Source organism: Echinops telfairi, unplaced genomic scaffold (assembly GCF_000313985.2).
Source record: "Echinops telfairi isolate 266 unplaced genomic scaffold, ASM31398v2 ScPeMD7_5;HRSCAF=22, whole genome shotgun sequence".
Classification (NCBI taxonomy): Eukaryota; Metazoa; Chordata; class Mammalia; order Afrosoricida; family Tenrecidae; genus Echinops; species Echinops telfairi.
Window position 1 is genome coordinate 43,569,014 of NW_022103901.1, and position 15,597 is coordinate 43,584,610.

General features: G+C 40.4%; 1 protein-coding gene across 1 annotated transcript in view; it reads right to left on the minus strand.

Moving 5' to 3' along the window:
• PARN (poly(A)-specific ribonuclease) overlaps window positions 1–15,597 on the minus strand; it is a 149,933-nt gene that overhangs the window by 83,861 nt on the left and 50,475 nt on the right. The window contains exons 10-15 of the mRNA XM_045284296.1: window positions 15,088–15,168; window positions 6,919–6,975; window positions 5,187–5,264; window positions 1,992–2,035; window positions 1,227–1,269; window positions 282–357 (exon numbers count right to left, since the gene is read on the minus strand). Coding sequence (XP_045140231.1) covers window positions 282–357; window positions 1,227–1,269; window positions 1,992–2,035; window positions 5,187–5,264; window positions 6,919–6,975; window positions 15,088–15,168 — 379 coding nt within the window. The remainder of the gene's footprint in view (window positions 1–281; window positions 358–1,226; window positions 1,270–1,991; window positions 2,036–5,186; window positions 5,265–6,918; window positions 6,976–15,087; window positions 15,169–15,597) is intronic.

A 15,597-nucleotide genomic window follows, 5' to 3' on the forward strand; every position in this document is an offset into this window, starting at 1 on the left:
GGTATGAGGCGGAGGGGAGAACTCCAAGGATTAGGAAAGGAAAGCTCTGAAGCTTTCCCACTGAAGCAGTGACCTAACTGTTCACATAAAATGGATATGGAATTAGAAAACCATATTTAACCATCAGCAAACATCAAATCAACTCAAGACATGTGCAAGTAAGTTTACTCAAAACATGTAACTGTGAAATACAGTCTATAACATAATGTCACCTTTCCTTCACAAAACACATCAAAACTATCACAGAGCTTGGGGCTTTCAGGATGGTTTCATAATCTTACCAACTTTCAGAGGGTTGAAAGGTGTTTCTTTTAACCGCTTTTCCAATTCCGCAAGGGAAGTATTGTTAATGATATCCTGCAAACCAGGACAGCAGAAAATTCATTATACATCTCCATGATCTCAGTAAAACATAAATTATCAGAGATTGTATTACAGATAGTTCACCAAGTGTCAGGACAAAAAGGTGCCTAGTACTGCCCGCCAGTGGTCTTTAGAGAAACATGGGAATCTTGGTTATTAAACGCCCAACAGAAGGGGAGCATAATATTAACTAGTACAGTCATGAGAAAAGGTTTTCACTGGTGTGTTAAATACCTACAGAACTTATGCCATACAGCAATACTGTTCTGATATTAGCTTCGCTCAGTTATATAGACACCCCACAAAGCAGAAAACATTGGCTACGTTTTCTTCTGATTAGAAAAATACTCCACACTATGTGACTCACTGCCATTGAGTCGATTCTGACTCATAGCAGCCCTGTAAAGCAGAACAGAATGCCCATGTGAGTATCCCAAACTACAACTCTTGACAAAAGCAGAAAGCCTCATCTTTGTCCAATGGAGTGGCTAGTGGTTTCAAACTGCTGACCATGAAGTTAGCAGCCTAACGTGAAATCCGCTAAGTCACCAGGGTTTCCTAAAATATATATAAGGAAAACAAAATAAAGGAAGAATCATGCATGTGCATAACTTATTCAAAAACCAATTTTAATATAAGAAGCTCACATCCAGAAGAATACAGGGGAGAAAATCCTTATTAACACCACCCAAAGACAACCCCTACTCATTTTGTTCATATATTCATTTCTGGTCATTTTTCCATTTCTTCCTTTTGGATGTATTTGAAGTGACATTTAAACAGATCTGAAGTCAAAATCTTAGTAGTAATTCAGAAACACTTTAAATGGAACTTATTAGTGACAGTTCACATTTTAAAAATACCTTAAACGGCTGGGTACTGGCCATCAATTTAGTATCCAAGAGTCTAGAATCAAAAGAATTTTTTAATGAGAAAAGCAAAATACATGTTTCTGTATTACAGTTGACTCAAATGAAGTCTTATTTTCTTGCCCAACTAGTCCTCACAAAGGTCCCTAGAAATAGAGCTTTACTCTCTAGCAGTGGTTCTCATCCTGTGAGTAGCAACCCCTTTGGGGGTCAAATGACCCTTTCATTATGGGTCACCCGATTCATAACAGTAGCAAAATTACAGTTATGAAGTAGCAACAAAAACAATTTTATGGTTGGGGTCACTTTTAGACAGTAAAGGCTCTGACTTAGAAAAGTTTAAAAACAAAATCTTAAGAAAACCACCTTTGCCAAACTAAAAAACATATTCAGCTAAGCACTTGGATGGCTACAAGGTGCATCCCATATACAGAAAGGACAAGTGCCATTGTACTAGAGAATTTGGTCCCCATCAAATAGGGGGTAAGTGAGGAATTAAAAAAAAAGAAGTCACTGCCTACAACTTTCATTCGTTAAGATTTTTAATTTTCAAAAGTATCACAAAACTAATCAAATATTATAAAAGCAAGCCTTTACTATGTTGAAACTCTTACAGCATTTCCCAGAATTATGGATGATTCGATCCACGACCTAAATTTTTGCTAAATTCCTATATACTTTATCAGTGTTATATTACCCATGCCACAGTAACTATATGAATGCAAGGAAAACCCGCAGAGAGAACTGGGGTTTTCTTACCTGGGGAAGACACAAGTTGTCATCTCCTTAAAGTCATGTAAGTCCTAAAAACACAACAGCAAGACTTTTAACAACATCACGATTATACTCACTACGAAACCCACACCACAGATCTCTTCTCAAACTAGGGTACCTCACACAGGCCCTTGACGGTAACTGCAAAACCCATTTCTAATTGACGCTAATTTTAAACAATTTATTCACTGATCGGGACCCATCTGACTTGGTAACTTTTGGTAACCACCCCCAAACCAAATTTGGGTATTTTACGGCTGATATAGACAGGAAGAAGTTCAACTACAATGCTTCTTAGAAATAAGAGTGGTGACACTTCATCTCTGTACTCTGAACAAGTTATGAGGAGGGACTAGTTCATGGAGAAAGACATCATACTTAGTAAAGTTCAAGGTCAGCAAAAAGGCGACCCTCAATGAGATTAACTGACACAGTGAACGGCAACACTGGACTCAAACATAGCCAATGACTGCGAGAACGGCAGAAGACCAGGCAGTGTTTTGTGGAGCCATACACAATGTTGCTACAATTCAGAACTAACTCAATAATACCTAACACCACCACCACAAAAACCAACTGCCAACAAGTCAACATCAACTTGTAATGACCAGGTATGGAAAGACAGAGTAGAACTGCTTCCGGGGTTTCCAAGGCTGCCGGCTTTACAGAACCCCTTCTCCATGAAGTGGGTGGTGGGCGTGAACAGCTGACCTTTCCGTTAGCAGTCAAATGTGCCACCAGGGTTCCAAAGCAACAACACAGGAGGAAAAACAGGTTTCTACTCTACAGAGATGACGACCCATTTGAAAGGGTTCTGGTGTATAAAAAAAATTCCAGTAACAGAACACAGGTTGTGCTTTGTGCTCTATTACAAGAATTTATTGTTAACAGTGAGGCTCAAAACTAAAAAGCTCAATGCCATCAAGTCAATTCCAACTCAGAGCCATCCTACAGGGCAAAGTAGTACTGCCTTTGTGGATTTCTGAGCCTAAATTTTCATGGGAATAGAAAACCTAATTTTTCTCCCAAGGAATGATATGTGGTTTCAAACCACTGATCTTGCAATTAACAGTTCAGCATGTTACCTACTATGCCTAAAGAGCTCCACTGAGTACAATGGAAGGTCAGGGAAAGAAGAGGCGGACCTCAAGGATGTGGACTGACACAGTGTCTGCAACAGTAGGCGCCACACCAGCAAGAGTCCTCACCAGGAGAGCACAGCACTGACGAGTGTTCTGTTCTGTTCTACAGAGCTGCTCCATGTTGGAACCAACTCGGTGACATCTCACATCAATCACCACATGGACTTTTTAGAAGTCCCTGTTGCACAAGTACTTGAGCGCTTGGCTGTTAACTGAAAGGTGAATCAAACTCACCTGGAAGTGTTTCAAAAGCAAGTCCCAGTGATCCACTTTTGAAAGGGCACAGAAGTGTACTCCACAGAGTTTCACAAACGGCTGCTGTTCCTGAGGTGTCGGGTCAGTTCCGACTCGCAGTGGCCCAGTTTTCAACAGAGTGAAACACTGCTTAATCCTGCTCCATCTCACAATTTTTAATGTTTGAGCCCATTATTGTTTTTCAGTTTTACTGGCATATAATCCACATATCATACAATTCAATAATATCAAGAATTGTACAATCATTACCACAATCAATTTTAGAACAACCCCCACATTAAATCACCTTTAAAATGAGTTGTGTAATCACAATCAGTTCTAATGCTTCCTTCCCACTCCTGCATTCATTATTTTTCCTTCTGAAATCTCCCACCCCTACATCCCCTATAAATCCTTGCATCTATTATTATCTCTATGAATCCATTCCTGTGCTTCACAAACTAGAAAACCCAACAGAAAAAAAAACCCAAAAACAAAATAAAGTGGTAAGGATAAAATAATGATAATATAGAGATAAAAATGCTAATGATGAGTAAAGGAAAGATTACCACCAATAACTTAAAAGCCAGGGATGAAATTTTTATCATGGAACAAGCAAGAGATACTTGCACCTAGAACAAATTCAGGTTGGGTCAAGAGGAAGGTCAACTGACCAAGTATCCAGTTCAATCCAGCACAGTCAAGATTCCAATGATCTGTGTGCTATTACGGCTGTTTAAGACCCTTGCCTGTGGATAGAGGGGCTATGCCAGTGCCTTCATCTGACTAGATGCTCTAAAGATGGGGTTTGAGCTCCACACTCCTCCATAGCCTTCTACAAATTGGGCGTTCATAATTTTATCTCTGATACTTTTCCCTTCATCATAATTGTAACTTATGATTGTCATCTTTGGATCACACAAGCTTCTTCCATGTGGACTTAGTTGACTCCTCACTTAGATGGCTGTTTGTTTGAATACAAGCCTTTCAGATCCCCATACACTATTCTGATTGATAGCCGGGCACCATCTGCTTTCTTCACCACACTTTGCTGTAGCACCCTTATCTTCAGTGTTCCTTCCATGAAGGTGATTATTGAGCAGAGCCATGTTTCAGAACTAACTGTTCTTGGACTGGGGCTAGAGTTAAGGAGGAGGCGCTCAGAATCCGTCTGCTTTTCCATGGGATATATACGACTCAGGTTTAGGCATCCCACAGCAGGACTAAATGAGCAAACTACTGGCAAGGAAGGTTGTCCGTCACCTCAAAAATGTCCCACTATGCAGGCTGAAGTTGATCTGGTTTCCAAAATTTTCTGTATTTTTGGTGTGTACTGTTTCCTTCATTGTTTGTTTGTTCATAGTAAAGTGTATCTCAAGGTATTATGTCAATGGAGGTCGCCCTCTTGAAGCTGTGTTGTATGCTTTTCCATTTTTTGGTACATGAAACCCAGAATCGATGAACCTATAGGGACAGCAAGTAGAACAAGGGGTTTGGGGAGAGGGGAGTACAGTGGTGGTGGGGTAAAAGTTATATGATGTCAAGGAATCCACATAGAAACACAATGTTTGGAAATTGATTGTGGTAGCAACTGTACAATTCTACTTGGCATGACTGAAATACAAAATGATATATGCATTAAATCCCAACTAATTAAAACAACAAAAGGTTCCACTAAATGCCTACGATTCTCTCTGGGACATGCTACACCAAAAGAAACAACACCCAGGGGGGGAAAAAACCTCAGGAAAAAAACAACAACAAGCACCACGATTCTATACATAGGCCAACAAGAGTCACTTACGGCAGGCAGAGGGCAGTAGAATTGATGAATTGTGTGCATGACGTCCAACAGCATATTGTGCCCAATAACAAGTTTCCCCTAAAGAAAGTCATTATTAGGAAAACGACTTCAAGGTGAACCATTACCCTGGGGTTTGAGAAAAAAATGTATGCTTCACATTCCATAATATTCTGGACTCAACTTGCTTTTCCAAATTAAAAGAAAAAGCAAAGCACATTACATATATATAAACAAATTCAGGCTGGTTTTTGTTTCTCCTCCTTTTGGGCGTGTTACAACAGGATGCAAAAGTAAAATCTGAAAATAGTATTTTCTAGCTGCCACCCTCAAGATGTCCTGTTAAAAGACAAAATTTGAAAATGCTAAGTCAAGACACTTCAACAGTCTGATATTTGTACACAAACCCCAATTGTGTATTTTAGGGTGGTACTCTTTAAAAACAACTCACTAATAGTTAAGAAACAAAGCCAAATTAAGGAATAAAAAAATGGTTCGTGCTCTTCACAAGTCTCACAGCTATGAAAAGCCAGAAAGAGTGCTATCAGACACAGGAGAAACAGCAAGCAGATGCAAAATGTGATCTTAGATGGAATTGTGGGACAGAAGAAGGACCTGGTTTTGGGTGTGGGTGTGTGTGTGTGTGTGTGTGTGTGTGTGTGAATCTGTGTAATTCAAATAAAGCCTCTTTTTCAAAAATTGATTGTTGTGAACTGGATGATGATATACAGAACAAGTCATATACATTTGTCTCAACTCATTCAAATAAGGTCTTTTGCTTATTTCACAGTATTGTACCAATGGAACCGCTTGGTCCTGGTAACTGTACTAGTTACATCAAATGCTAACATTGCACTAGCTGAGATAAGACAGATGGAAACTAGTATTCTGTCAATTTTTCTGTAAATGTAATAAGGCTAGATGAGCCCCCGAAACTACTGCTCTGAGACAATCTGCAAACCTTAAACCAAAAATACCTTCTCAAGTCTTCTTTCAAGCAAATACACTTAGCTTAATGCGTTGAAGAAAACGTCTTCATTGAGAATTACACTTTTTAAAGAACTCTGTATATAGGATCAAAGTAACAACAACCAACTCAAAAGACGCGACAGGAACATTAGGGAACAGCAAGTTGTTAATGGGGTTCCAGGAACAACTCAGAGAAGAAGGGTGGGAGTAGTTCCACAACTCAAAGAACGTAATTAACAGTGCTGGGTTGTACATGGAGAAAACACTAACTTGGAAGATGTTCTGCTGTAATTTCTTTATTCTACTTCTTACTGGCTTTGATGAACATTAGTTTTATACAGACATACAAGGATATGACAGTACAGAAAACTGAGAGAGCTGGGACTCAATAGGACTTCCTTGTTTTCACTGGTTTTGCAAAGTGCAGTTTTACTGCTTTTCTATTGCTCTCTATTAGTGGGAAATGTTTGACTTTTCCTTCCCAATAGGTCTGGCTTTCACAGGTTTTATAATAATTTCTTATAAGCCTTTGTACTTTACAGAACAGGAGATCTGAAAAACAGATTGGACATAACTCAGCAAATCTGATGTGTCCTCAGCACATTGCAATGAGAGTCTGTCTCTGAGAGGTCTGGACTTGTTGCTCCAAATGAAGTCAACATTCTGAATGTAGCCCAGTGATGACTCTGTGATGATACTGAAGCATTGTCCTTTAATTATTAGGGTCAAGGATGTCACCAAGAAAAGAAAAGCTCTGCTCACTTACCGAATTAGCAATGGCATGAATGACTCTGGAAAATCCGACAGCATCATTCAGGCCCTCCTGAAAGAAATACATAAGTAAATATTATTTACATCCTTGACTGGCTAGATTGAAACTTAGCAAGGAAAAGAAATAAAAACATACAGTTAGAAACAACTGCATCAAAATGACCTACTTGAACACTTTCCTTCTGTTTAAAAAGTAGAATAAGCAAGTAGCAAATTATTCTATCAGGCACTTTAAAAATTCATTGACTGAAGTTCTCAAGTCAGGCTGTGTGTGGTTGCTCGGTGCTGTCTAGTAAATTCTGACTCCTAGCGACCCTATGTACAACAGAGCGAAACACTGCCCTGGTCCTGTGGCATCCTCACAGCTGTTCTTACATTCAAGGCCATTGTTGCAGCCACTGTGTCAATACATCTCCTTGTGGGTCTTCCTCTTTTTACTGTCCCTCTGCCTTACCAAGCATGATGTCCTTCTCCAGGGACTGGTCTCTCCTGACGACATGACAAAGCACATGGGATGAGGTCTCCCCATCCTTATCTCTAAGGAACATTCTGGCTGTACTTCTTGCAAGACAGATCTGTTTGTCCTTCTGGAAGCCCAAGATATTTTCCATGTTTTTTGCAACACCATTAGTCAACAGGCAGCCTAAATGTCTTTAAAACATAAACTTTTATGTATTTTTATCTCTGTATTATTATTTTATCCTTACCACTGTATTTTGGTTTTGTGTTTTATTGTTTATGTTGGGTCTCCCGTTTGTGAAGCACAGGAGGAGATGCATAGAGATAAGAACTGTTACAAGGGTCCACAGGGGAAGCAGGGAAGGGCGGGAAGTAGGAGGGTGAGGGGGTTGGGTGGGCAAACAATGTATATAGGAGGGGTTGAGAGCACTAGAATTGATGATTACACAACTCATTTTAAAAGTGATTTAACCATGGGGAGGGGGAGAAAATATTCTAAAATTGATTGTGGTGATGATTAACATGATTGAAGTATTTTATTGTGTGATATGTAGATTAAGGCTGATAAAACTATTTTAAAAACATAAACTTTAAAAAACCTGCCACCTGCTGGCCAAATTCAATACTTCATTAAATTCTGAGATTTGTCCAGCAGTTCACTGAGGAAATCAAGTACTCTCCCGATTCCAGACTTTTTCTGATAAAACGCATTTAAAAACATATTCCAAAAATAAAAACCCATATTTCACAGAACTCAGAATCATCCCCACTCATATTCCTCTCTCTTTTCCCAACAGTGTTGAAGGAGGTCCACTAGTCTCTTCTATGTCAACAGCCCTTTCTTAACTCAGCCCTTTAACCCAAAGCCCCCTTCCAAAACTGCCTTTTCTCTTGTCTCTGCAAGCAAAGGGCTAGCAAGGGTTCTCTTCTCTGACTAGACCCAGGTCAAGTACCAGCTGAGATGGTCAATTCATACAGCCCTTCAAGGCATAATTCATTATGTAACACAAGTCTGCATTCTACACTCCTTTGGCTTTGGGCCCACTTCGGGGGCATTTCCTACTGTACTAAGGAATAAGATTAAGGAAGGATTAAGACCTGACTTCACTGTTGTTACTGGGTGCTGTCAAGTTAGTTGCCCTCATAGCAACCCTATGAAACAAGAATGAAATACTGCCTTGTCTTGTAACATCCTGCAATTGTTCATATGTTTAAGCCCATGTTATAGGCACAGTGTCAGTCCATCATGTGGAGGGCCTTTCTCTTTCCACTGCCCCTCCACTTTATCAAGCATGATGTCTGTCTCCATGGACTAGTCTCCTATGACCCCGATACCATGTACAACATACATGAGACAAATTCTTCTCATCCTTGCCTCTAAGGATCATTAGGACTAAACTTCTTCAAAGATAGATCAGGCATGGGTGGGGGGGTCCCTGTTTGCAGTCCATGGCATTTTCAATATTCTTTGCCCACACCATAGTTGATCTACACCTTTGTAGATCAACTTTTCTTTGGCTTTCATTACTCAATGTCCAACTTTTACATGCATATGAAGTGATTGGAAACACCATTTCTTTGGGTCAGTCATACCTTCACCTTCAAAGAAATATCCTTGCTTTTCAACACTTCAAAGAAATCTTCTGCAGATTTATCCATTGCATCCTTTGATCTCTTGACTGCTCCTTCCCTGAGCAATGATTGTGACTCCAAGCAAGAAGACACCCTTGACAACTTCTTTCCTTCATTTACCACGATGTTACCTATTGGTCCACTTGCTCCCTATTCTGGTATGTTGTACCCCATACTGAGGCTGCAATTCTTGATATTCATCTGGAAGTGCTTCAGGTTCCCTTACATTGAACAAGCAAGGTTGTGTCATCTCTCTATTACATGGGTTGGTATAAGCCTCCTCCAATCCTGAAACCACATTCTTCATATAATCCAGCTTCTCTCATGATCTGCTCAATATTCAAATTCATTAAGTATGGTGAGAAGATACAACTCATACATGCACCTTTCTTGATTTCAACCCATGCAATATTCCATGTTTTGTTCATCAAATGCCTCTCAATTGGTGTTCAGGTTCCTCATGAGCACAATGAAGTGTTCTGGAATAGCCATGCTTTTCAAGGATATCCATTGTTTGTTATGATCCACACACTAGAATGCCTTGGCATAGTCAATAAGACATATGTAAACATCTTTCTGGTATTCACTGCTTTGAGCCAAGATCTATCTGACATCAGCAATGATAGTCCTTGTTCCATGTCCTCTTCTGAATCTCATCTTTTTATTGACCTCTGGCAGCTCCCTGTCAATGTACTGCTGGTGCTGTTGCTGTATGATTTCAGCAAAATGTTACTGGCATGTGCACAGTAAAGTGTGGTGAAGTAAGTAGATGTGGCTGGCTATCAATCAAAATAGTGTCTGTGGTTTCAAAGGCTTGTATTCAAACAAGCAGCCATCTAAAGGAGGAGTCAACTAAGTCCACAGGGAAGAAGCACACCAGTTTGTGTGATCCAAAGATGACAGCTACAAAATTCAAATATTGTGAAGGGAAAAGTAGCAGAGCTAAAATTATGAACACCCAATTTCATAACTGTGGGAGCTCAAACCCATCTGCAGAGGATTTGGTCAGACCGAGCCACTGGCACATCCGCTCCAGCCAGTCAAGTCTCGAGCAGCCGAGCCATCGGGCAGGGACCACTGTAATCCTGAATGTGCTGAATCACACTCAATATTTGGCCAAAATGCCTCCCTATAAGCCCTCCCTGAGTTGGTTCTGTGTGCAAGTATCTCTTACTTGTTCCATGACAGAAATTTCTTCCCTACCTTGTGGAATGTTAATGAGGGTCTTTTCTTTCTTACTCGTTATTTATATTTTGGTCTTTATATTATTATTATCTTATCCGTACCACCTTATTTCAAATTTGGTTTTTATTGTTTCTGTTGAGCTTTCTAGTTTGTGACCCACAGGAGGAGTGGATGCATAAAAGAGGGTACCCTCCCCTCACCCCCCACCCCCGAAAAAAGACAGAAATGCACTGGGAAGACTGGAGCTTTCATATTACACATTTTTCGCATTTTATGCATTGTTCCCACTAGGTGAGTATCAACCAACTCGCTCTGAGTTAGTTCACTCAGTAGTGTTGCCTGAGAAGGTCTCTCTGGTCACAGTGAATTTTTTTATAAAAGCAATTTCACTGGAACCTTATTTTTTGTGATGGCCAATTTAAAAGAACAGTGTGCAGCTGTGATATTTTGTTTCCTGCTCAGGAAAAATGCCGCAGAAAATGTGTGATGTTGAACACAGCTTACGAGTACAGTGCCATAGGAAAACGTCAAGTGTATGAGGGGGTTTCTCGTTTCAAAAAAGGTAAAATGTCAGTTGATGACAAACCTCGTTGTGGAACTCCATCAACATCCCAAACGGACAAAAATGTCAACTCCTAGTTGTTTGGAGTTTGTTCCACCAGGTCAGACTGTTAATCAAGCTTTCTATTTAGAGGTTCTGAAAAGACTGTGTACAGTGTTGTGCGACAAAAAGACTCTGATTTGTGGCAGATGGGGGACTGGTTTTGCCACGACAATGTACCTGCTCACGCAGCCACTCAGTGAGCCAGTTTGGGGCAATAAATAGCCTACCTCTCTTGCTCACACATCTGCCTCACCTGACCTCACTCCGTGCAACTTCTTTTTGTTTCCGTGAACATAGAAGGGCATGAAATTACATCAATTTGATGACTATGTAGAAGAGGTGAAGAAAAAAAACAACGGAGGTTCTGTCAGTCATCCAAACAGAAGAGTTGAAAAATGTTTCCAAGAGTGGAAACGCAGATTTGGCAAATGTATTAAGTGTAATGGAGAGTACTTTGAAGGTGATAAGGTTGTTTCGCAAAAAAAATTTAAATACATAGCTTTGGAAAAAAAATTCAGGGTTTTTGTGTGTGTGTGTGTGTATGCGTGTGTACCCCCTGGCAGTGATAATAATGGATACAGGGCTTGATAGGAGATGCATGGGTTAGAGTGGGTGAGGGAGGGAAGGGGGATTTCGGGAGTGGGAAATGAAGACGGGAGCAGGGAGGGAGTACTAGAACTGATTGTGATTGCACAACTCATTTTAAAGGCAACTTAACCATAGGGAGAAGGGGAAAATGTTCTAAAATTGACATGGTAATGATTGTACAATTCCCCTTGATATGATTGGATGACTGAACTATTGAAGCGTATGCTATGTAAATTATGTGCTAATAAAACTGTTAAAAAATTTTTAAGTAGTAGTGCTGGTCTTGCAAAAGTCTATAATTCGACCTCCAGCTTTGCTTCAATCACCATGAGCATATTTTCCAACGACTATTCCATCTTCTTTGTTTCCAACTTTGGCATTCCAATCACCAATAACTATCAATGCATTTTAACTGCATTTCTTATCAGCTTCTAACTGAAAACACTGACAGATTACTTCAACTTCTACATCACTAGTTTTATTGGTTAGTGCATAAATTGGAATAATAGTTGTATTAACTGGGCTTTCTTGAATAGACATAGATATTATCCTATTTCAGAAATGGATTATGAATGCAAAGCCATTCCTCTTGATTGTTTGTTTCATTCTCAGCATAGGAATGAAATTTAATCAGGAATTTTCTGATTCAAAAAGGACAATACAGGTCCATTTCAGCTCACTAACACATAGGATTATCAGTCTTTCTACATTCCATTTAATTTTTGACAACTTTCAATTTTCCTAGATTCATACTCCATGCATTCCAAGTTCCAATTATTCGATTTTTCAAACTGTTTCTTCTCTCTTTGAGTTGTGCCCTATCACAAATGAAGGCCCCAAAGGCTTGTTCTACTCCTTATGGTTGCTACTACTTAGAAAAGGCAGCTCTTCCTCAGTCACATTTTGAGAACCTTCCAATCGGAAGGGCTCATGTTCTGGTCCTATCTCTGACAGTGCTCACCTGTATTCACCGTCTTCATAATTGACAGTGTTTAGATGCTATCATAAGGTTTTCAGTGGCTACTTCCTCTGATGTTGACAGTCTAGTCCTTCCTCATAGTCTTCCCTCGTCTGGAAGTCCTGTTGAAGCCTGTTTATTGTGGGTGACCCTACTGTTATTTGAAATACCAGTGATAGAGCTTCCAACATCACAGTAACACACAAGCCACCACAGTACAACAATCTGACAAACGGTGGCCCTCAGCAGAGGGTGTGAACCAAGTTACACCCTTTGTTCCCTTGGAGGCATTTACTGGAAAGTGTGACTTAACATCGCATCCTTCATTCTCCTTGGCGATATGGTTGGCTAAAAAAACAAACCACACCTCCATCAGAGCCATTCCTCAGTATAAAAGAGCCATCTGGGGCACAGAAAAAGATCACAAGACCATCACAGCACACATCCAAGAGCTCCATCTTGAATGCTCCAGATTATAGTCCAGAGACTCAAGAGGCACAGCCCCATGACTATGGAACCGTGAACTGTGGGACAGAGCAACAGGCACGTTAGCTTCTTGGCCAAGGAACCACGTGGCTGAGCATGAGAAGCAGAGGGGTAGAGAGGTATGGGGTTGGGGCTGGAGGAGTTTGGCTGCTGGCTGAGGATCAGTGCTGCTGTGGACCAATGATTTTATCCTTACTGCTTGCTGGTGTTTACTTGGGATAACCTACTAACTTCCCTAATAACCCTCCTTAATTGTGAGTATTGACTGTGAGTTGTGTGTGGCCACTGAAACCAATAATCAAACCCAGCAGCGTCATGGGAGGAATGGTTGCCGGGATAGACAAGGAAGGATGGAGCATGAAGGCACGGCTGCCTCCTGACTTGTGGTAATAGGGAAGCCAGATCAAATTATGTCTACTTCCATTGCCATTTAGTGTACATCTTCTCAGCTTCCTACATACTGGCTTCACCGACCATCCGACTAAAACCCCTCACTTCCTCAAAACAACTCCATGCTGCAACGGCCATATCTCAGCCCTCACCTTTCTGCCTCTGGAGCACCTGTCACTGCTGACCAGCCCCAGCTTCATATATTCTCGTCCTCTGGCTGCTGGGTGACCATAATGCCCTGGCATCACTTCTCAGTCTATTTGGGGGTGGGAGGGTGGCTTTTCCTTTGTTTGTTAAAAAATGCTGCTGGCACTCATGATCTTCTCTAGCACTTCTTCTCATTCTTCACATCCTCTGTAGGTGACCTAACCCATGCCAGCCTCTCTGTCAATGACAACTAGGGTGGCCTTCACCTCTCCCCTGTGATGACAATAGACTTATCTGTCTACAGGACATCTACTCTTGGAGGTCCGAGAACATCAACATGTATCAGGTAAAAACAATGTCACATCTTTTCCACTGTAGGGATATAAAAGGCCTTGCCTTTTACATATATGCTAGGCAGGCAAAGACTTGAGTCACAGCACTTCTGCATCTCGACTGACAAGGGGATGGGAGGCAGAGGCTTGTAAGGCGCAGCTACGAGGTCATCCCCCATTCTTTGTCTCTCAGGGGCCTGTCATAAGGCAGTTTCTCATCAGCTCCAAGTTCTCCTGAGGTACGGGTTTTTTGTCTTCTGCCTCCCAGACGCAAACTATAGATTAGAGTTCTTTTTGCTTGTTTGTTTGTTTTATAGATTAGAGTTCTTGAATGGACTCCTCAGTCACGGGGCATCCTACAACCCACACTGCACTCATCTGGCCTTTTCTGTTTTTGTGGTGCCCTCTTTCTGTGAGGGACAAGGACCACAGAGAGATGACAACATTGGCTAACCTTTTGTTCTCTATGTAATACATGTCTAAATCTCATAGCTAACTGTGTATTTATTGACCAAATCAGCTGGTCTTTGGCTTTGGCTTAACTTATTAAGAGGGGGCTTCAAAAGATTTATGGAAACATTCCTTTATCTCTTCATTTCATTTTTCCAGGAATTTTTTGAAGCCCCCTTGTATGTATAAGCTTGACATTCACCCACACCCAAACCCTCTCCTCTATGTTTCCCTTACCATTATCACTCGTCTCACTTTAGCCTACCCCACCTAAGTGAACTGCAAATTACTCCTTTGCTCTAATATTTAACTTAAGCATCTTCTGTTTTCTTTACTCATCCATACCCAATCAAAAATCCCACTGATTCCACCTTCTCAGTATTTCCAGATTCCGTCTACATTACTACTAATGATGCTACACCAGGTCACCACTATCTCTTTAGTTATTCCACAGCTTAATTGGTCTGCCTGCCTCCACCAACCCCACACAAATCCAATCTCCACTCAACAACCAAGGCAATGTTCTAAGTATGCATATCTGACCATGTTTTCCTAAACGATCAGATCATACGTCTTTAACTTTTTTTTAGAAAATCTAGTAATGCTAACTCAAGCTAGACATGGTGACATTAGTACATCAGTTAGTGGTAAACGCAGCTCAATGACAACAGTTTGAAAAATAAGCATTAATACTTTCTTCATTACTGTTTCATATCAATGAAGATTGGTCACTTTGTTGATTATGTCTTAACACTTAATTTGAAGTGGACCTCATTTATTCTACGCTTTTTTATCAATTCAATTATTCCGTGGTAAAAAGCTATTCATTACACTGAGTCCAACACATGATCTAGATTTGAACCAAATACACAGAAAGGAATGAATATTAGATTGTAATTTCTTGCCCAAAGGAAATCACCATAACCCAAGTACCTGTTCTTTAGCATGTTTCTGCTGCTCTCTCCGTCTGCGCTCTTCTTCATCCACTTTACTGATAACTATATACCGCTCTTTCTAAAAGATATAAAGCAGAGATAACATTTCATGAACGTAACATGACCCAAAAAGCAATCAGAACTCTTCTACCACTAGATGCTATTTTATCACTATAATCACAGACCAAAATTTGCCTCTACGTTTCCATATTTTCCTGTAGTTTTGTAACTCAACAGATATTAAAGTATTAACAGATTGTGAGGATAAGATGCTTTCTATGGGTGAACTAACACGTCACGTGTTGTATATGAACATGAATTTCTACATAACAGATTTTAAACGAAAATTCTCATGTCATGTTTTATTTATTTATTTTTTAATTCCTAGATTTTTCTGGTAACTTGCCAGAAAACTGGTTCTCAATCGATCACAAGGATCAACCTATAACCCCCTCCCATGGGGATGAATAACAGAAAGTGGGTGAGGGGTGACGGAGGACGATGTAAG